General features: G+C 41.4%; 1 protein-coding gene across 1 annotated transcript in view; it reads right to left on the bottom strand.

Annotated features, from left to right (window-relative positions):
* Positions 1-23,141, bottom strand: part of BCAS1 (brain enriched myelin associated protein 1) — a 109,639-nt gene that overhangs the window by 8,969 nt on the left and 77,529 nt on the right. The window contains exons 8-10 of the mRNA XM_058562448.1: positions 21,601-21,642; positions 14,133-14,306; positions 5,813-5,878 (exon numbers count right to left, since the gene is read on the bottom strand). Coding sequence (XP_058418431.1) covers positions 5,813-5,878; positions 14,133-14,306; positions 21,601-21,642 — 282 coding nt within the window. The remainder of the gene's footprint in view (positions 1-5,812; positions 5,879-14,132; positions 14,307-21,600; positions 21,643-23,141) is intronic.

The raw sequence follows: 23,141 nt of genomic DNA, 5'->3' as shown, positions 1-23,141 counted from the left end.
CTTTGCTAAAATAACTGAGAGAGAATCCTGCTCCCTTTCTGCTGGATTTGAAGATAAAAGCCTGGAGATTCCAGAGCCACCACCATTTCCAGGAGAAACCAACTTGAAAAGGAAGCCAATGTAGAGGAAAGCAGAGCTGAGAGATGAGAGAGCAGGAGAAAGAGCCCATGTGCTGATGGCATTGTGTGTGCCCCTAGATCTAGCTGTTCCTGAAGCCCTTTTGTGCTTATGCAAGCTTTGAGAGGGTTTCTCCCACTTGCAACCACGTGTGACTCTTTTCTTGGGGATGCCTATTCTGCATGATTATGTCTATCTTAATTCCCGGTGTGCAACTGTCCCTTCCCTTCACAAAACAATGGTAAAAGAAGATGATTGTTTTATTTTTAATTTTGAATGCACATTCTTTCATGCTAAAGTGAAATGTTTGTAATCCTACTTGGTTCCTACAATTTAGAAGGATGAAGCTATAAAATCCAAAATTCTAGAAAATGCTAGGTAAATTACAGATAAGAAAAAATCTGTTAGGATGCAAAAGCCTTTTTCCCATAATTTACTCAAACTGAAATGCCTATGGGGGCCAGATAGATAAAATAAAAACATGAAAGAGGCTAGAGATAAGAATAATCACATGGGCCGGCCCCGTGGCTTAGCGGCTAAGTGTGCGAGCTCCGATACTGGCGGCCAGGGTTCGGATACCGGGCGCGCACTGACGCACCCCTTGTCCGGCCATGCTGAGGCTGCGTCCCACATACAGCAACTAGAAGGACGTACAACTATGACATACAACTATCTACTGGGGCTTTGGGGAAAACAAAGGAGGAGGATTGACAATAGATGTTAGCTCAGAGCCGGTCTTCCTCAGCAAAAAGAGGAGGATTAGCACGGATGTTAGCTCAGGGCTGATCTTCCTCATTAAAAAAAAAAAAAAAGAATAATCACACGGAGACCTTATTTTCCCGGTTGTAAAAGCAACATAGGGCCACAGAAATATTTCTTCAGCATAAGAAAACACCAGTTCAAGCAATGCTGGATTTGATGTTGGGGAGACAATTTGGAGTAGGGGGGACTGTGGTGAACTGAATGTCACATGGCCTGTCTCAAGGGGCAACTGCTGCTCAGACCCAGTTGAAAAATACTGTGTAGGATTACAGCCCCAGTGCTGTCGAATCTTCTATTTTTTTCAATGGAAACTTGAAATTGAATCTTTTTTAATGTAAAATATGTCCATTTTTGAATCTTGACTTCAAAAGTTTTAAAGCTTTGTTCATGGCCAATAACCACAACACAAGTACCCCTAGGGGCCGCATTTGACCTACTGGATATATGCTTACAATTGCTGAGTCATAAAGTTATGTACTGTCCCTGGGTCTGAAAATTCTATGACAAAGTGGCAGGTTTTTTTTTTTGCTGAGGAAGATTGTCCCTGAGCTAACATGTGCCCATCTTCCTCTATTTTGTATGTGGGATGCCACCACAGCATGGCTCAATGAGCGGTGTGTAGGTCTGCACCCGGGATCCAAACCCATGAACCCCAGGCCACCAAAGCAGAGCGTGTGAACTTAACCACTATGCCACCGGGCCGGCCCCAAAGTGGCAGTTTTGATTGAGGAGGCAGCGATCAGGAGAACTGTCATTTCATACCAATGGATCAAAGACAACCCTTAGAAATAAGCGAGAAGACAGAGAAGATTCCCCAGTCCCAGAGGCCTCCACAGTTGCCTCGCAGGGCAGAAGTCCTTGGAGAAAGAAGCATCAGACATCCAGTGCACCCCGAGAAGCTGTTCTGCAACCACACGTCCTGGATATTTCTGTCAGATCCCCGCTGCCAAAGTTGCAGCATTTGCACAACATGATGTCCACATACAGCAGACAGCCCAGAGCAGATGCTGCCCTTAGGATGAGACAGAAACTGCCATCATGAGGCTCTTCAGGAAGGCCAGAAACAGGGACCCCGGTTCAAACACCTCATTAACTCTTTTTGTTGTGTAGAAGATTTTAAGATACAGTGAGTGGCTAAGAGCAGTGTCTGCACTCAAAGGAACATGGTGTGGTCCTAGTTTCATTGCATCCTTGCTGTGTGATCTGGAATAAATTGTTTGATCTCTCAACTTCCTCTCTGTATGGGAGTAACAACAACAAAAAATCATACCTCATGGCGTTTGAGGATTAAATTAGCTAGTAATGGAAAGCCTGTTGGCATGGTGCCTGGCTCGTGGGAAATGCCAAACATCAGGGGACCAATCGTCTTGGTTTGTCTGAGAGTGAGGGGGTCCAGGACACAGAATTCACAGTTTTAAAACCAGGAAAATCCAGGGCTAACTGGGACGAGTTGTTCATCTGGCTTAACAAGGCCAGTGGTGACTCCTTCTGAGAGCCTGTGGGGATCTGAGTGCTGGGTACCGACGAGGCAGTCAGGAAATTCTCGTTCAATGGAGTCCCCCTGTGCCTCTCCAGCTGTGTCTCCTATCCCTTTCCCCTCCGCTTGTTCTGCTCCAGCCACACGGCCTCCTTGCATCCCTGAAACAAGCTTATTCTCAAAACATGGCTTCACATTTGCTGTAGCTTCTGCTTGGTGTGTCTCCAGGGCTTCAAATGACCGCTGCTTCCTTCCTATCAAGTCTCAGCTCAAGTGTCACCTCCTTGGAGATGCAGTCCCTGCATCTTTAGACCTTGGAGATGGTCTAAAGAAGCTTGACCCCCTCTCCTCCGGAGCACTGCTGCATTTTCTTTATATTTGCAGCCATCTGGGGGATTTCTCTGCTCACTTGAAGATGTTCTGTCTCCTTCTGATGGAAGGGGAGCTCCAGACAAAAAAACCCCTCTTTGTTTCTTCCACTGCTTTATCCTCAGCACCTATTCTAACACACAGTAGGTCTCCATCAAAATGGGTTGAATGAATGACCAGCAACTCGCCTTCCAAATGTTTCCAAGATATTTCTCTTGGCAAATCATTATGGAGCGGGAAGTGGAAGGTATATATAGTCCAATAGTTCTCATTGGATGTTGATTTTTTTCAAGAGGGGAGCTTTCAATGGATCATGTCCATTTGCAACACGGTTATTCTATCTGTATTAGGCTTCAATTTTCTTTTCTTTTTTTTTAAAAATTATTTATTTATTTATTTTTTCCCCCAAAGCCCCAGTAGATGGTTGTACATCACAGCTGCACATCCTTCTAGTTGCTGTACGTGGGACGCGGCCTCAGCATGGCCAGAGAAGCGGTGTGTCGGTGCGCGCCCGGGATCCGAACCCGGGCCGCCAGCAGCGGAGCGCGCACACTTAACCGCTAGGCCACGGGGCCGGCCCCTCAATTTTCTTTTTAATGTCTTTTTTAACTTCTGAAGGCAATAGTTGGCTGGTTCCTTATTTTCAGAGCAAGCTAAGAATCTAAACTTTGCAATGACTGCTTTCCCATTAAATGCAGACAATTTAAAACATTTGCTTGGTGTTTGACTCTGTTTCAAAATTTATAACAAAAATTATTCACATCTGAATCTTCTGAGTGCATCCTTTCCTAGAGCCCAGAGATGCTGACAGGAAGTTGGAGGACAAGGTCTTGGGAATGTCCCATTTGATTCAGACACTGGAAGCCAACCTAGGCTGGGAGTGCCTTGGGCTTCTTTTCCTAGAAATATCAACTAAGACTTTCATAACTCGGAGAGGGCAAATCTAAAAGGAGCAGAGAATGTTTGCTCCCATCCCCGCCGTTTAAACGAAGCATTTCTAATCTCTCAATGAGTACACACCAATCTTCTCAAGTCTAGATCCAAGGCCCTGGAAAATAGAATTCTCAAAACACTGCTAGATAACTGTAAATAGAATGAGGTTTCCAGCTCATTCAGATTTTCACTGACTTCATTCAGATTTTAGAATCACCAAAATTATTGGCATAATTGTTTCATTGTCAGATTCTAGACAAAAGGCGCAATCATATTTAAGTTTTTCATACTAAATAAAGTAAGTTTATTATGTTTTCAAGGTAGTAACTTTTGGGATTTTTGGTCCCAAATTGGTCTAGAATATGGGTTTGGGAGGCAAGCATAGTAGTAAGTTAAAAAAAAAAGAAAAGAAAAGAATTTGAATGCAGTAAAAAGCAATATATTTCATGTTGAAATATACAGGATAATCCAATTACTGTGGAAATAGAAATATCATAAATTATTTACAACCATTGCTGCCTATTTGTGTGTGTGTGAGATGAACAACATTATAGGATGGTAATTTCCTATCAGCAGTGTTATAGTAATAGTAACAAAACAATAGCAACAGCTATGGTTTCGTTTGTTGAAACCCTAACCCCCCAAGTGAAAGTATTTGGAGTAAGGAAGTAATTAAGATTAACTGAGGTTACAGGGATGGGCCCTGATCCAACAGGATTAGTGTCCTCATAAGAAGAGACACCAGAGAGCTCGCTTTCTCTCCTCTGCCATGTGAGGACACAGTGAAAAGGCAGCCATCTGAAAGCCAGGAAGAGAGCCCTCCTCACCAAGAACCAAACCCTGCCACCATCTTGATCTTGGATTTTCCAGCCTCTATGACTGTGAGAAAATAAATTTCTGTTGTTTAAGCTGCTCAGTCTATGGTACTTTGTTATGGCAGCTGTGCTAACACAGCAACTAACATTTATTGAGCCCTCTGTATCAGGAATGTTCTAAGTGCTTTACACGTATTGATTCACCTAAGTATACAATCCTGTAAGGCCGTACTTTTCCTAGCTCCATGACATAGATGAGGAAACTGAGGCACGAAGAGATTGGTAATTTGCCTTTAGTCACACAGCTAAAAAAATGGCTGAGCCAGGATTTGAACCCAGGTATTTTGAGTCTGCAACTCTCACTGAACCACTTCTCTGTATTGCCAAAATTAGTAGAAGAATATTTGATCATATTTTTGTGGAGGTAAATTTTTAGTTGAAAGAGTACAGGTTATAAAATAGGGTGTTGAGCATGAGATGATCCCATTGGAAAAAAAAGAATACATATGGTTATAAAAATGTCATAGGGCCGGCCCCCGCGGCTTATCGGTTAAGTGCGCACACTCCGCTGCTGGCGGCCCGGGTTCGGATCCCGGGCGCGCACCGACGCGCAGCTTCTCCGGCCATGCTGAGGCCGCGTCCCACATACAGCAACTAGAAGGATGTGCAGCTATGACATACAACTATCTACTGGGGCTTTGGGGGAATAAATAAATAAATAAATAAATAAATAAATAAAATTATAAAAAAAATAAAAATGTCATAGCTATGTTTCTTTAGAATAGAGAAAATAATGGAAATGAACCATGTGATTCCATGTCTTTCACTCATCTACTCAAGAAATAGCTCCTACTACGTGCCCGGCACCATGCAATGTGATAGAAAATAGAAGAGGCTCCTTCCTTGCTCCACAGATGCTCCAGATAGGGGAGGGAAGGGATAGGGGACACAGAGGGCTAACAGACAAATGACTTAGTACCACATGTGATAAGTGCCATGAAGTAAAAGGACAAGATGCAGTGATGACGGGTGGAAATGGAAGATCTCTTTGAGGAGGTGACATTTCAGCCAAGACTTGAAGGACAGGAAGGAATTTTCCGTGTGGAGAAGAGGGAAGAACATGTGTGAAAGCCTTGCGGTAAGAAATAGTGGAGAGACTCTAGCTTGTTCATGCTCGTATCTGCAGAGCTCAAGATAGCGCCTGGTATACAGCAGGTGCTCAACCTAGAGATGTTAAATGAGTTAGCTGTGGTTGAGAATTGCATTGGGAATGAGGCTGGAAAGAACTGAAAACACGCCAGCTAAACCCACCACCGAACAGAGTTTACATGTCACTTACTTGGTAGCTGGAGTCTTTCCCATTTACTTCTTCTGATGGGGTGATCCCTCCATCCCCTTTCACTGACTAAAATAACAAACAGACAATGGCCTTTCAGCTACCACAAGCACAACAAAATGGAGAACGCACGAGAAGTTCTGAAATGGATGACCTTAGTCATTCATTATTGACATTCGGAGTCAAGACAAATGGAGGACCAATTGGAAACATTTTACTCATGAGCTATGCAATGTCCATGTGGTCTGTACCCAGAGTCTGATTAAACTCAAAATAACAACACAGAAGTCCTAAACCCTAAGATTAGGTAATTCTGAGATAAATAAATGACGATGAAAATACTCATGTTGGAACCTGGAGGTGGTTGAACATATTGAAGAATAAGTAAAGGAACGAACAATGAAACCATTGGGAGCCTTGCAGTGGTAACATTTAGGTGGTGCGCGTGTTGTTGTATTTCCCCTAGTAGAGAGATGGGCTATGTTGAACATTTCATTTTCCATCTTTTAGTGCCCCCTGTGGCCACTGACGTCAGTGACAAGGCTAGATGTGGTTGAATTCACAGCTTGGCCCCTTAAACCCACCCTTGAAGCTAACGGTTCTAAAAGTGTGATCCTAGGATCAGCCGCTTGAACATCACTTATGAGCTTGTTAGAAACGCAATTTTTTTTTTTTGAGGAAGACTGGCCCTGAGCTAACCCGTGTTGCCAATCTTCCTCTTTTTGATGAGGAAGATTAGCTGTGAGCTAACATCTGTGCCCATCTTCCTGTATTTTTTTGTATATGGGATGCTGCCACAGCATGGCTTGATGCGTGCTGCATAGGTCTGCACCCAGAATCCGAACCCGCACACCCCGGGGCTGACAAAGCGGAGTGTGTGAACATAACCACTATGCCAACAGGCCTGCCCCATGAAGTGCAAATTATTGAGCTCTACTCCAGATCTACTGAATCAGAAATTCTAGGGGTGGGGCCCAGCAATCTGTGTTTTAACTAACCCTCCAAGTGATTCTGAGGCACACTTGAATTTGAGCATCACTGCTTTAAGCTAACTGGCCATAGACAAATACAGACCAATACTGGGGTCTGTAGTTTCAACTGTGCCTTAGTAATGCTCTGTGCTTGATAAAATAACTAAGAAATCTGGTAATGAATTGTTCAGTTTTTCTTTTTCTTTGAGGAAGATTGGCCCTGAGCTAACATCTGTTGCCAATCTTCCTCTTTTTCTTTTTTCTCCCCAAAGTCCCAGTACATAGTTGTATATCCTAGTTGTAGGTCCTTCTATGTGGGATGCTGCCTCAGCATGGCTTGAGGAGCGGTGAGTAGGTCTGCACCCAGGATCCGAAGCAGCGAACCCCGGATCGCTGAAGTGGAACATGTGGCTATGCCACTGGGTCAGCCCAAATTGTTCAGTCCTTATCAACATTGTTGACTCCGGTCTAATCCCCACATATTTGGTCCTTGCTTATCATCTTTTCCTCCCTTCTGTGGAGGGAGTATAGGAAGTGGAGGTCAGGCCATGTGGGGCAAAGAGAAAGACTTCCAATCCCACTGTTAATTGTGGCTGTTCTGTTAGCAGACAGCAAGAAGCTATAACACCCGCACTAAGAGGAGTTAAAAACCTTACAGGCACTCAAATACTTTTTTGACTGATCAATATTATATGCCTCTGTAATCTGACATATGGCACTCTTATTAGTAGAGATAATAAAACTGGTATTTAGGAAGGCTAACTTGAAGTGCTTACTAAGTGCCAGGCACTGTGCTCAATGAAATAATAACACATGTTAGTTCATTTATTCATCACCTTGGAACCTTAAGATAGAGCAATAATTTTATTTTCCTCATTTTACAGGTAAGAAAATGGAAGCTCAGAGAAACTAGCATGAGTCATGGAACGAGCAGGTTATGGAGCCAGGATTTGACACCAGGTGATGATTCTGTGCTCTATACTCTTCACCACCTCCCCATGCTGCCCTAGAAGGTAGGAGTACCATTCAATGAATAAATATTTATTGAGCATCTACTATGAAGCTATCAAATTAGGAAAAATGATAAGGACTTGGATAAGATGGAGGTTGATACATCTCACATAGGGATGTTCGTGGGACATGCCTATCCTCAGGGGTCAACCATGCTCACCTTTAAATATGCTTGGTGCTGCTCTCCGATTCAGAAGACTTGACTAGGACTGTCAATGGTTTAATACAGCATGGGAATTCCTATGTCCTTTTTCTACTCCAAAAGCAACCTTCACAGAGCTCGGCCTAAGGTAGAATACATGCTTCTCGATTGGTTGGGAATGGAAGAAGTCTTCCTTCAGCCTGAACTCCTGGTGTCTGGAAGGGCCATGTGCTTTTCTTAGGGATATCGTTGTCATGGGTTTCACCAAGGTGTTCAACCCAAAGACAAATAAGGATCTGCCTGTCCTCTACATAAACTTTAGATCCATTTAGATGCAAAGTGGTTTTTTCTTCCTCTGGGTCTTCTGGATTGTTCTACAAGGGCCAGTCTTGCTTGAGAACATTTAGAAAAAGAGAATGACACTCTTGGTTATTATTTCTTTCCCTACAGCCAACTTTGTCAGCCTCCCCATCTCACCCAAAGGTTTTGCCACTTTGGGATTTCATTTGGCCTCCAGAATTCAGGCTGTGTCATAAGAGCCCTTCCTACTCAAACACATTCTCCAGTGTCCTTAAGACTATAGCATCATGTCCTCATTAGTGGGCCTTTGGGGAATGTTAAAGCAAAACCAACCAACCAAGCAAACAAGATGGCTTTTTAAGCAAAACATGAATGGACATCAAGAGTCGTGCTGGCCCTTTGGCCACCTTTGTCCCCTAAGAGAGAGAGAGATTTTCAACTTCCCTTTATTTGTTTCAATGTAGTATCCGTTAGGTACCCTACCAATTTAAGGTTTACTTTTGCTTTCTTCCTCCTCCCTTTCTTTGCTAGCCCTTGGAGGAGAATTTGGATTGAACCCAAAGGTTCTCTTGGCAGCAGTGGATCTACATCAGCATACTGAAAACAGACCCTCAGGCTGTCAGGGAGATCATTGCAAAGAAGTTCAACCTCTTAAAAAGAAAGGAGACTATCTCAAGCTTTTCTATGATGTTTCTCTGTTGTTCATTTTGAGGCATATACAGCTGTATTTACCCAAAGGTGACTGTATGCTGAGTTTAAACTAAGGGTCTTATTAAGTCCATCTGAAGTCTCTGCAGTAATGCAGTTATTAATAATTCCTTCCTGCCTCTCTCCCTCCCTCCCTCCTTCCTTTGTTTTCTCTCTATCCCTCTTCTTTCCTCTTTGCAGAGCCCTCTTTCAGAAACAAATTAGAATAGCCCATGTTGGGCTTTGCATTCAAAGGACCATAACCACAGAAGCTTATTTTTTCCAGCTGTCAAAAATAGCAGAGTTACTGTTTAAAGAGACCAAAATTCTTTCAGAGACTTTTTAAATACTTTAAAGAACAGCTTGAGGACTATTAAGTAACTTCAGAGATTTCCCAGTCTGATACTGAGCAACTTTCTTCATGGAGTTGATTCTCATTCATGAGAACCAAAGGTGAGGCATCTCAGGCGGCCAGTCTGCAGCGTGGAGATGGCACCTAGTTGTGGCATCCAAACCTTGCATTTTTAATTTCTTTCATCGTCATGCATTCCTAGAGCTTGATACTCTGGGGAACGTTTGAACCATCTCCAATGTCTATTACTTAGATACTCAAAATTCTAGTGGAAATGTTTGGTGGTCAGTTCACACTTCTTTGAAAGGAATGCAAATGTATTTTGATGATGCTCCAATCCAACCAAAGTTGAGATTTAAAAGAAGAAGAATTGGGATGACATTTTAATTTAGTGAGAGTCCATCAGCAAGGTTGTTGACTACATCAGCCTCATTACAACAAATCCAAGGAACTGGACCTGCTAGAAATTTCCAGGATCAACAAAGGCTATGAGTCCAAGCTTCCTGTTTTACCTAGATGCTCGCTTGAAATGGAATTGGACAGTTCAGACAAAATTACACAGCTGAGGTAAATCTCATTTTAGTTACAAGTATATTCAGAAAACTTAAGGTCGATCTTTACGTAAGTCATGTACTAATTCTCCTTTCTTTTGCCTTGTTGTAACTTCAGGTAAGTGTAATTTTGGGTCAGCGCAACACATAAAAATGATATTTCTTTCCACAGAAAACATTACTAAGAGAATCACAGAAATGGAGCTTCTGGTTGTTCCACTTCCACTTACTCTCACAGAAAACCCGCTGCCGGAGGCAGAGGAAGCAGCAGTAACATGAGTGAGCTCACAAGAGTGAGCTTCAGAATCAACAAAAACCTGAGTCTGAACTCGGGCTCTGCCATTTGCCAGCTCTGTGACCCTGGGCAGATGGCTCACACCCTCTGAGTGTGCCCTCAACTGCAGTAAGAGTGGGGCAGTAACAGTGCTTGTTTCATGCAGTTGTTGTATGAATAAATGAGTTCATGCATAAACGGGCTTATTGTTATTAGCACAGTGCTGGCCATGCCATTTGCACACAATAAATAAATGGTAGCTATTATTATTATTATTACTATTAATAACTGAGAAGAACCGAATGACTACAGAATCCCCCTTAGGGTAGGAAGGCATACGAGTCTCTGGTGGAGACAGGAATGGCCCAAACAAATGTGACTTTAGGAAACCTTTCCTTAAAGAGCAACTCAGTATTTATATTTTGGTACTCAGGGAAGAATTTGAGATCAAAAACTCTGGCTAGAAGACTCCTGTTTTTTGTTTTATAATTACCATTACAAACCACCGTCTTTTTTCCTCCAGATAGTAAATTTTAACGGATTCTTTTAGATTTGTTAGATTGAATGTAGTCAACAAAATCTCCAATTTCTTGGCTGTTGCTTTATTTGGGTCTTTAATTTGCCAAGTATTAAAGCTCGCAGTATTTCTTATCTAAGACTAGGAACATTATTTCAAGAAAGAGTTCCTCACAAAACTAACGGTTTAAAGAAAGAGACAGGAGGAGGATTAAATGAAACAATGTACGTGGCAATAGTTTGGAGGAGGAAAGTACTTTTCAAGTGCAAGGTGTTATTAATATTGACAAATTATAAATCTACATGCTATATTTCTATCTACCACCTTTAGGGTTGCATCTGCCTACCTGGTTTGTGGGTACATGAATACAGTTCTCTACCCACTCACTTTACAAAAATATACTACCACTTCAAATATCCAATTTCTTGACATACAGTTGAATTAATACATATAAGAATCTTTTTCTATTTAGGGCATGACAGATGTCTCAGCGATTCCTTGCAATTATTTTGAAAAATCTGTGGGAGCCCACAGGATTTTCGTGAAGTATATCTACATATCTCAAATGCAATGTAAGGACTTGTGTGACTCTATTTTCTTTCCTCTGAAATATAATTATTTGAAAAATGATATTAGTTCTATTTTTATTTTTATGAGATGTTAATTTCTGGAAAGAAAGAGATCTCTTTAGAAATGAACTGGGCAATGCATTTATTTAAAAAAAAAACTCAACCAAGAGTTCCTTTGCCATGGAATAGTAAAATATGTTCTCTGAAAGAAACTTAAGGGAGGCAATGGCTAGATGGTAGAAAATCAATGATCTGATGAATGGAGACATTGATTACAAAACAAGAGTGACACATTTGCAATTGAGTTTTCTCTTCTAGTAAATCAATTATTTTTAAAAAACTGTATTTTGCTAACAATGTCTAAAATCAATTTGAAACATTCACTTATTCGGCTCAAAAAATAAAAAGTAAAAATCCCCTAGTGATGGGCCAGGTACTGTCTCTATTTACAAACCCTTAGAGCAACTTTTTTTTTCCTGTATAAATCCAAAGACTTTAAGTCAGTTTGGAAGCCATAAAATGTTACCCAAAAGTATTTCCTGAAAATAATTGCTGAAGCTGACTTCCAGGAATCTACGCTATGGGGATGTTAACACATGTGCGTAAAGGTAGGTGTACAAGGATGTTCATGCAGGTTAGTGAAGCAACTGAGATCATGTGTGTAAAACACATGGTGCACGCTCACTGAATATGGGATAGAGTTAAAAATAAGTGTCTGTTTTCCTCAGTAAGTTTTATTCTCCATGAGAACAGGGACCATGTCTACTTATGCTCACTGTTGTATCCCTAGTGCCTGGGATCTAGTGGGCACTCAATAATTATTTGTTGAATAAGTGAATGAATGAAATGCAAAAAGTTTGAAACAAACCAAATGTCCATCAATAGAGCAATGGTGAATCAAAGCATGATAAATCCAGACAATATGATTCAGTGAAGTTATTATAAAGAATGAGGCGGCTCTGTATCAGGGGTTGCAAACTCAAATACCCACAGGGATAGGACTAGGAAAATGAATGAGGGAGCTAGGCAGGGTGTGATGATAGGGAGTGGTGGGGATTGTGGTGAACTGGAAAACCCATGTCTTTTGTGTATTAGAATTAATCACAATAGTAAAATAATGTTTTAATGAAAACAAAACAGAATGTAAGACAAAAATAATTAGGATATTTTAGGTGAAATCCCAACAATCATGGAAACTTTGGAGTGTAAACATTAAAAGGAAGGAATAATGTTCAAGCTCCCAGGCATAAACCTTTTAATGGGCAATAGGAAATAAGAACAATGGACATTATAAGACTTGATACTGTGGATTGACTGAGGATTGCTTGGGAAAAATGTGTCCTCTTCTACCTCTATCCCTCTCCTATGAAGAATCAATTCCAAAGGACTCTTTTGTTTCCAATTTATTCCTCTACCAATTCAGACTTACTCACTTTCTACTGCTAGAAAATATCCCCAAACAATATCTAATGAATATCTACGGAGGATGAATTTAAGTAATATAGGACCTCCTAGAATTTAAGAATTTGTTTTGAATGGATGTAATGGTGGTTTAGAGGTCTTTCATGCTTTATTTGGGGTTTCTGGTATATTCCTCTCTTTTACATGAAGAAGTCTCATTTTGATTATTTGGAAGAGAAAACCATTCTGTTTGCTATTTTTTTTTTTTGTACCTCTCAACTCCATTCAGAAATGAGAAAGCTGGATCACCCTCAATGTTATGATGAGCTATTTGGGGATCCCATTTGTAATTTAGATGTGTTGCCAGAAACAGGCCAAATGTTCTTTTCCTTCCTGACATCGTGTAAAAACTGGTTTAAAAATTTCAAATCTTGATCCCCATTTTCAGCACCCAATTGCAGAGTAAAGGGCCAGAAATATAGATGGGGTTCCAGCCACACAGGCTCTCCACGACTCACTCTAACTTCTCACTCCATGAGAATCCAACAATAGGAGAAAATGATTCCTGTCAACAATTTCTAACAGAGGTATTTCTAAAATGTCTTGACTCCCACTGGCAAGAGTTTTGTTTTGTTTTGTTTTGTAGACGAGAAAGAATTCCCGAACATGTTGAGCCTGTGAAATTAGAGAGTTGCTTTCTCAAAGGATTAAATTCCCAAATACTCCTGAAAATGAAGGCGCACGATAATGAAATTCTTGTTTTTCATTAAAAGAGAATTAAACCAATGACCTTTTACGTGGGTTTTTGCTTTTTGTCTTCCAACTAATTTGGTTTTGTTGCATTATGTTATTGAAGTTCCTGCATGTTTAGGTGTTTAATGTACATGACTCTTCATAGACACCAAAAGATGTCTGCCCACATTCTTTCCATCCTATACAAACTAAAAGCATGGCAATTCACCAAATAAGTTATACATATTCATTATTAGAAAATTATTTGCCATTTCCTTATTGGAATTATCTACGTCACCTCTGCCCACGTTTGTGGACCTCATATGTCACTTTCAGAATTTTTCCAACATCAGTATACAACTTGACTATTCATTACTTAATCCTTTAAAAAATGCCTTATGTTCTTTATGTAAATAACTGTGTTTTCAAAGGAAACTGCATATCATTACCATAATGAGAAAAGCAGTATCATTTGCCATAAACAGAAGGAAAATTTAAAATAAATAAAATTAAAAGTAAACGATAATATTAACTTCTAGGTGGATACTGCTGTTTGCCAAAATTCAGGACCCAAGGCCAGCTCTTTCTTTGTTAAAAAGGGAGTTAGCAGAGTTAAAGAAAGGTTAAGAAATATTAGCAATAAACTGAGGCTTTCTCTGTGTTGAATCAGAAGGACGAAAGGGAATTTTCTCAACGCACAATTCATATTCCATCTATAACACCTACAATTATGTCTCATGCCGCCTGTGACACGGGTCTCTTATTCTCGGATGCTAATCTAAGTCAGTCTTTCTGCACCGGAAGCAAGTGGCTTACCATTTGTTTGAGAAAGGCCATCAAGGAGGTTCTCGGTGGTCTGCGTTCTTCTCTTTTGAGTTTTGCTTCTGCGGGTTCAGGGGTGGCATCTCCTTCTTCGTTGAGATCCACTGTCTGTAAGGCTGATTCTACTTCCTCGGACTTTATAACCTCTACCGGTGATTCACACACTGCCTAGATTATTTTGCCAGGTAATAAAACAGTCAAAAAAAAAACATTCCCCCCAAATGTGTTTTATAAAGTAGGGTCCTGGTTGCCCCCTTGTCCACATAGTGGCTACAGGTTTGCATCTACGACCATTTCTACACAGGCACGTCTTCAAGAATTAACACTCATGTCATATAATGTGCTCTCAAATAGCCAATATGTGGCCAACTGCCAAAATGACTTGGAAGTGGCAAAATTCCTGCCCCATGAAGGTACAGGGCTTAGATAGGAAGTTCCTTTTGGGGGCTGCCCTTCAGAGCACGCTCAATATCCCTTCCATTCTAGTAGGCCCACGTCTTTGGTCTGCCCTAAAGGTGAACTACACCTGGCCTGTGTAAAAATCAGGAGGAATCATTCCCTTAAGAATGCAACCTTAGAGACGGTGACCACGACGTATTCCTTTCCACATCCTAGTTCCGCTGCAACTGTGGAGAAACCGTCGTCTTTGCAGAGAGGATAGTGCGAAAGCCACTGGATTTAATACACCCCACTCCCTTGTTAACTCATTTCCCATCTGCCCCAAACTGGTCATTTGCCATTGTCACTTAACTGAAGTTCATGCTTTTAGAAGAAAAATGAACTTGCCAAGGAAACGATGGCTAAGCTCCTTATGGCCCCCAGCAAGGTACCTAGCGAGCTCAGTGCCTCTCGAATATCTGTGGGGGAGAAGGGATGGCCAGCAGTGAGGGGCTGAGATGGAAGGTCTGATTCACCTGCCCTCTGATGCAGGGACAGTTTCTGCATCTTCCTTGGTCCCTAGAACACGACAGAGTCCACCCGCCTGGAGAGGGTTTTGTAATTTCTCAGCCAGCGGTTGACAAACTACCACCAAATTCATGCCGGAGCCTGTTTTGGGGTGGCCCTTGAGCTAAGAATGGATTTTACATTTTGAAAGGGTTTGAAAATTTTTTTAAAAGTTGAAAAATATGCATCAGAGACTGTAGGTGGCCTGCAAAGTTTAAAATATTCACTCTCTGGCTCTTTACAGTTTGCTATCCCTTGCATCAGAAGAAAACAGTCTAGAGCCAAAAGCATCTCTGCCTCTGTCTTTGCTGGAGCCAGATCCCCAACTTCCTCGGAATCTTGCTCTTGCTGTCAGGGAGCAGGGGAGGGAACTTAGTTATTTCCAAAAACACAGTACGCTTGTGGAGAAACCATTTTCCTTTCCTTTGTACAGAATATACCATTGGTTTGCAAATGACCCAAATGATCTGAATTGAGGAGAACACTTCATCTCTGTATTGTCAACTGAAGCAGGAAGGTGCCCATCAACAAATGAGCATGCAGAAACAGCCCGAAATAAGGCAATTAAATCACAGCTGTCTCTCCCACATTCTATTTCTTAAAATATTGACCCAACTTCTAGCATTTTCCCTTTGTAAACAAAGATCCAGTTTGGGGAGTGACAAACTCAACAGTCCCCGGGAGGCAAGGCAGGATATCAGCATGGATTTACCAGATGTAAGACAAAAAGGAGTGGTGGTGACTATGGTGAACAAGAGTCAACTTGCCCCACCTAAAGACATTGAAAGAAGAAAAGCACTGGACCAGCCAAGCAAACATGTCTGTGAGGAGGCTTCTGTTGCTCGGCTGCCGGTCTGTGACCCAGGCCTGTCTTTAGGAAACCAGGCAGAGGCTGGAGCCAATGAGACTGGTATTGGTGGTCAAATGCAGACGTGGATTTCCACATCTAGGTCTAATTTAATTCAATTGCATTTCTCAAAAGTAAGCTTCAGCACCAGCGCCTGGGGTAAGCCTGAAACATAGGCTGTCTGACATGGTGACTGTGAGCAGCTCCTAGTGCCGGCCTGCCTGGGTCTAAATCTTGACCGTGTCCCTCACAGAGCCTCTAATCCAAGGCCACTACTCAACATCTCTGCACCTTCATTTTCTCATTTCTCGATGGGGACAGTACACACGTCAGGAAGTTGCTTTGAGAATTAAATTAGGCAATGTTTGTAAAGTTCTTAGAACAGTACCTGACACATAATAAGCATCAATTAATCCTAGTGGTTGTCACTTGTGCTATGATGAGAGCTATTGACTCCATGGGCATGAATTATCTGGAGGCACTCACCATGCACGTGTTCACTATTTAGAGACGGTATTAATAACTATCTCTTACTATGTCAGACATTGTGCAAAGTGTTTTTAACATATTACCTCAGTAAATGGTCACTGAGTTATTAAAGAGATCTCAGAGTAGATAACATTATTCCTGTTTTACAGACGAAGCATCTGAATGATTGAACGACTTGGTCAAAGCCACACTACAGGTAAGTAGCCCTTTCACTGAAGATGGAGTTGTTTACCAGTAACTGAATATCTAATACTGACTTCACCAGTAACAATATGGAACAAGAAGTTTGAAAGTAGGAGGTTCTGGGGTTGATTCAGTGGCTCCACAATGTTTCTAACAACCCAGGCTCTTTCTATCCTCCTTTGGCTTTGCTATCCTTGTCATGCTGGATTTTTATCTTTTTATTTGCTACCTCATGGAAATAAAGTAGCTGCCACAGTCCCAAGCATCATATCCTCAACCCAAGATCCTAAAAAGGGAGGAAGGTCACAGCAAAAGATTTGCTTCAAATGAACTTCTGTATTTTGATCCCCTACCTCAGGGTACATTTAATTGTCCAAAGGTACATCATATCCTTACCCCTAGACTAATTATCGGTGAAGAAAATGGGATTATTGGTTTAGACTAAGCATGATCAAATACTTTGGCGCTGTGGTAGTTGCCAACCTTGCCTAAGATCCAGGGAAGAAGGGCGGAGGAATGGCAAGTGGCCCTTAGGTAGGTAACAAACAGAGTCTGACTCACTGACTCTGGGTTCAGAACTATTCACTCTTTGAAGCAGCAAATTCTTTTTTTGTGTGCAAGGGCCCGGAGGGAAAATTACTCATATAATAAGACGATCGGATGATATGGCAATAACTTTGTAAATCAACTTTATCTGAGTGCCAGTGGTTTTCTTTCCGGGCCTTTCCAAATGTCGAGAGGTGTCAACTCATAAATCCTAGGCCAGAGTCCATTCTTCAAAACACAACTATTTTGGTGGGCAAAACCAAAAAAAAAAAGAGACTTCTAGAGGCTCCCATTAGCTTTGAAGTCAGGCCAAGAAGTTGGCTTTCAGCAGCCAAGGAAAATCCACTGACATCCAGTGTGGAAATCCAGAAGGATTTGAGCTAAGTAAGGATCCGATTTGCATTTGTATTTGAATAGTTTTCAGATTTCCTTCCAGACCAGGGCTTTGGAAAAGGCATTCCTTATTTAGAATATATGACTGCATCTGCACGTTTTAATTTTGGATACGATGGGTATAATGAAAATCAGATTTGTGCTATATTTTAGAATTAAATGCCCCTGGCTTGATTTCAGTAGGGGATATTATAGGTTGCATGAAGATGGCTAGTACGTTTAACACAGGTAATACACATTTCAGCAAAAGGTTTTACTTTTTGCCTCAAATATTATACCATACTTACTCTTGAAATTTGGTTTATACAGTTTTTACTAGAGCTGTGCGTTTTGGACACTGAATTTATAGCAAAATAGATGTCCTCCACTTAAACTTCACCCACAACATCATAATATTGCTGTTAAAAAGTTTTTATTTTAGAATCTTTCTGATTTATAACATGATTATTTGATTACAAAGAACTTGTAGAGATTTTATGTTTCTACCCAGTAACTCTTCTCCCTCATGCTCTTCACAGCACCCTAGTTTAGCTTTAGGGGAACACTCCTCCCTAATTTTAAGACTACGTAATTTGCATGAAGCCAGTTGAGCAGGTCTAAGCCAATCAACATGGTTTAGCTCCTTGACCATATGGGTTCAGGGATGGCAGTGTGTGGCATGTATTGTTTTCCCAATTACTCACTCCGCCTTCCCGTAAAAGAATTATACATCTATGCTCAGTGCTGTGTGACTTGCTTTTGCAAATAGAACACGAGTAGACATGATGGAAAGCATGACTGAGCCATTGCGTGGTTCACCCATGGCACTATTTTCTCTCGGCCCCTATAACTGCACATCCCTGTCGAAGGGGCTGCTTCTTCAGTCTAGATCTCAGCAGGAAGGGGCCACGAGGACCACTCACAGCCAGCTTACAACTGACATGCAGCATGAGTGAGAAAAAAAGAATCTTTCTTTGCTGTTGAAAGACACTGAAATTTGGGGCTTGGTTGTTACTGCAACACAAACTGGCGAAAGCAGACTAAAGGAGTGTTTGAACCCATTTGAGACAATGAAAGAGAACAAATTCTAGAACATGTGAGGTTGCTACTGGAGCAATCTCTCCTTTACTCTGGACCGGGTGATGTGATGCTGGGAAGCTGAGAATGTAGCAGGCCAGGAAGGCTGAGCCGAAAAGAGCCCTGAATTGAGATTTATTTAAAACCAATTCTACTTCCTAGCAATGAGCACAAATAAATTCCATTTTCTTTTCAATCTAGGTTGAGTTGGGTTTTCTTTCACTTGCAAGTGAGAGTTTACTTTCTAAGAGAGATACACAACAGAAGTACTTGCTTCCTTGATCTTATAGGTCATTGGCAAGGAAAGATTTTTTTCCCATTAGTTAGAACATTAACTCAATTAACCAATGGCCAAAATATTTTCAGATTACAACCGAAGGATTCGGTAACTTCTGTAGTCAATATAGATAGATTTTATTTCTGATGGGACCAGAAGCTCATTCTAGGAAAGCACCAAACTTCCACGGGCTTCAAAAGCCTTAGTTTTCTTTTCATGAAAAACTTTGAAAAATGTTGAAATCACTCTGTCCTTTGCTCTGCGTTGGTTGATAAACTGGTTTTGGAAACTTGTGGTAGAGGAACTTAAAAAACTAAACTCAACCACATTTTAACCAGAAGAAGTCGCTAGTTAAAGGACATTTGTAATGTGGTTAATCCACTTAACTTTCCTGTTCTGAAGGTTTAAAATACTATGCGTTGTTTTGATTAAGGCCATCTCTCTTATTTGGGAGAAGGAGGAAATTAAACTAATTGTTTTACATACGCCTTCACTCCACGTGGCCACTGAGTCAGCTGTGGGATGTGTAATTTCACAAGGAAATAAAATCACTGATTCTGGGAGGCACTCACTCATAAGGTTACAACTCCTATGCACTAACAACTACTGCAGGGGGCGCCAAATCTTTCCTGTAAAGGGCCCTGTTGCAACTACACTCAACTCTGCCGTTGAAGCACGAAAGCGGCCATAGGTGGTATGTGAAGGAATGAGAATGGCTGTGTTCCAATAAAACTTTGTTCATAAACACTGACATCTGAATTTTGGATAATTTTCACACGTCACGAAGTACTATTCTTCTTTCAGTTTTTTAATTTAATTAATTAATTTAATTAGTTTAATTTTTTCAATTATTCAAAACTATAAAAACCATTCTTAGCTCACAGGCCGTACAAACACAGGCGATGGGCCGGATTTGGCCCATCGGCCGTAGTTTGCAGACCCCTGATTACTGAGTTCTTCATACCTTCAGGCACTGAAGTACGCACATTGCACGCACGATTCGTTTAATTCTCACAAGAATCCCAAGGGGTAGGGAATATTATTATGGCCATTTAAGAGATGAGTAAACTAAGGTCCAAGAGGTGGCACAGCCTGGGGATGATGGGGCCAAGATCACAGCTTTTTAGCCTCATTGTCTCCAATTAATAGGCTGTTAGAAGATGAAATGTTGAAGCTTAAAAATAGAAATGTTATTTATAGGGCTAAGCAATTTAAAGCAATTTTTATAATGTTTATTTTCTTGAGAAAAAATGTTACTTTCTTATGTTTCTCTATCAGCTTTTGTGTTATCTTTTGGTATCAATAACTTAACTAACTCATGTTTATATTTCTGTTTTAAATTTCACACTAGAAAATGAAATACTTCCTGTTTGCCTGTTAGAGATCAACTCTGCATTTTAGCATGTGAGCTGCAAGAGACACCGGTTCCTCAAACAGGCAATGACACACAAACATCCAAAAAGAAGTTTCTCTTCAAAAAACTGGGAACCTCAAAGCTAACTGATGCTCCAGATTTAACCTGCAGCTTTTGAATGTGAAGTTCATGGGAAGAAGAACTCGTGGAGTTCCTTGTCGCAGGTTGCTGAAATAGAGACTTTGACTCTGTAGCTAATAGCTAGTAAACTCATGAGAATTTTCTGGAATTATGAGAGACCTGAGCTTTGCTGAGCTACTAAGTCTGGTTCAAAAATGAAAGAGAGATAGAGGGAGGTAAAGAAAAACAACAAAAAAGCAGATTTCAAAGCTCTTTCTCTTAACAAGAATCATCACACGGCCATTCTAATTTTCGCTCTACGTCACAGACAACATTTCCGGAACATATTGGGATTTTCAACATCTGTTCAGTTCCAGAAACTAAATAAAAACGAAAACCCAAACCTTATTCATGGCAAGCAAACAAGAGACATCTAGAAAAAGCCAAACATATTTTGCTTTGGCAAAATGATGATGATCAGTTCCTAGCTTAAGCTGTGAACTCACTTATCCCCATTATAAAGCTTTCCAAAGACTGCACTTCTTTCAGAGCAGAAAGCTGCTGTTTTGGGTCTGAAACTCATGAGGCCAATTTATTCATTTCCCTGGAAGATGTTTTGGCAAGACACATTTTTGTGGTGTCTCATATGGAACCATCTCCTTCAGACATGAATGCACTGCCTTGAAAGTTTTGACCTTTGCTCTAGAAGATTAAAGGCCCAAACTGCACTGAGGCTCAATCTCTCTCTCTCAGGTGTAGACCCACGGGGTGGGCTCTCCAGCCCAAGACTAACAGTCCCGGCATCTATTGCAGCAAGATGCTCTCATGGCCACTGCCACCCTCTGTCCCGGGTACCACCCACGGTTAGTCAAGAATCTGGGTTGCCATGGAAATAAAGGTGAAAGAGCAATCAAAGTAGAATGAAGCAGAGGGTGCAGCATCATTGTCCCTTGAGGAAGTGTAAAGATGTTCTTATGTTTAGTAGACTCTTTCAGCCCCTAAATGATAACAAATTATACAAACAGGTGCTCTGATTTTGCATTTGGTTTGCACTGATTCAATGGGCATTCCAAATATTTATCCAAAGTTATTCCCCAGTGGTCCCTAATCACAGAAAAGGGTGAAAGAGTCTCCAGCAGATGCACAACACTTGGAGCATGCAAGAACACAGGACCGCAGAGCCGAAATGCCCAGTGGCCCAACATGCAGATGTTGAGAATGGAATGATTCTGTCATTTCATGCGTAACTTACATTCTCCTCTGCACCTGTGGGGACTGAATCCTCTTTAACTGACTAAAGGGAAGATAAAAACAAAGGTAAGAGTCAAGATGTTACCAAAAAATGAGGGGTTAGTTGGGCTAACAGCCCTCTGGTGCAATTCCTGGTCATCAAATTGCTTATGTATACCTGGTTCCTAAAAGAACTTGAAGGAGGCTTACGCAGATGTAAACAGTACAGTAAGATAATATAAATTATGTATTTTCAAATGTAACAAAGGGAAAACAAACACACAGATGCAGTCAGGACACAAATGGAGTGAGGACAGGGGTTGCTACAGAAAACACAAACCACAGTCTTGGCTGTGGGTAAAGCACACATTTGCCTTGACATTTTCTCACAGCTGATGAAGAAGGAACTGTGATCAATCATGCAATACCCAGTCACTGTTAGGTAGAAACAAGAGAGCTGCTCAGGAATGTAAGTCCAGAGAAACTCATCCCATGGTCCCCACAATGTAAGCAGGCACTGTGTAATAAGCAGGGTTCTCAGCCTTATTGTGACATAGCACAGTAGCCAGCATCAGAAGCTGCTTCTTACGTCAGCCCTCAATATGGGCCAATTTCATCAATTCAGTTAAAACACTTCTATGGAGGGCCAGAGAGCTGGAGTCCAACACATCCAACCTCAGACACTGTTGGTCCCAGCAGTAATTCTGGCATACACAGTCCTGCCCCAAACAGGAGAGCAGTTATCCCGATTCTATCACAGGTCATGCCACAATCATCACGTCAATTTGCCAAGCTCCACTTCAGAGGTCATCTTTGCATTTTTCCTACAGTCCTTATTAAACTTTTTTGGAGTGGTGGTAGTGTTTACAGACCACTTTGAGATTCACTTGACAGATCTGGACTCTCTTCCCAGGAAAATAAACATGAACAACATATTTTGCAAATGATTTCAGGGTGTTTCATAGACCCTTGCATCTCTTCTCTTGGATTCCAGGTTAAGAACTCATCTCTATATCCATTTTTTTTTTTTTTTGTGAGGAGATCAGCCCTGTGCTAACATCCGCCAATCCTCCTCTTTTTTTGCTGAGGAAGACGGCCCTGGGCTAACATCCGTGCCCATCTTCCTCCACTTTATATGGGACGCCGCCACAGCACGGCCCGCCAAGCAGTGTGTTGGTGCGCGCCCGGGATCCGAACCAGCGAACCCCGGGCCGCCGCAGCAGAGCGTGCGCACCCAACCGCTTGCGCCACCGGGCCGGCCCCTCATCCGTATATCTATTTTGTTCCCAGTCTTGCCTTTGTTTTTGCCTTTAAAACATCCAGTGGGAGGGGAAGAAGGGAACTGACATTTACAAATACATCTTCTGCACTTGGTGCTTTGTATACATTATTTCACTTAAAGTAGCCCCAAGTGGTGAGGATGGCGATCTTCATTTACACAGCCAGAAATGCAGTAAAGAGAGGTGAAGTCACTTGTTCAAGGTGGTACAGCTAGAAAATGATGGAAATGGTTCTAAGAGCTAAGTTTTCCCCCTGCCATGATGACTTCAAGGATGAGAAACG

The sequence above is a fragment of the Diceros bicornis genome, chromosome 19, assembly GCF_020826845.1.
Source record: "Diceros bicornis minor isolate mBicDic1 chromosome 19, mDicBic1.mat.cur, whole genome shotgun sequence".
Classification (NCBI taxonomy): Eukaryota; Metazoa; Chordata; class Mammalia; order Perissodactyla; family Rhinocerotidae; genus Diceros; species Diceros bicornis.
The sequence above is the reverse complement of the archived record's forward strand: the minus strand, read 5'-3'. Positions and strand labels throughout refer to the sequence as shown.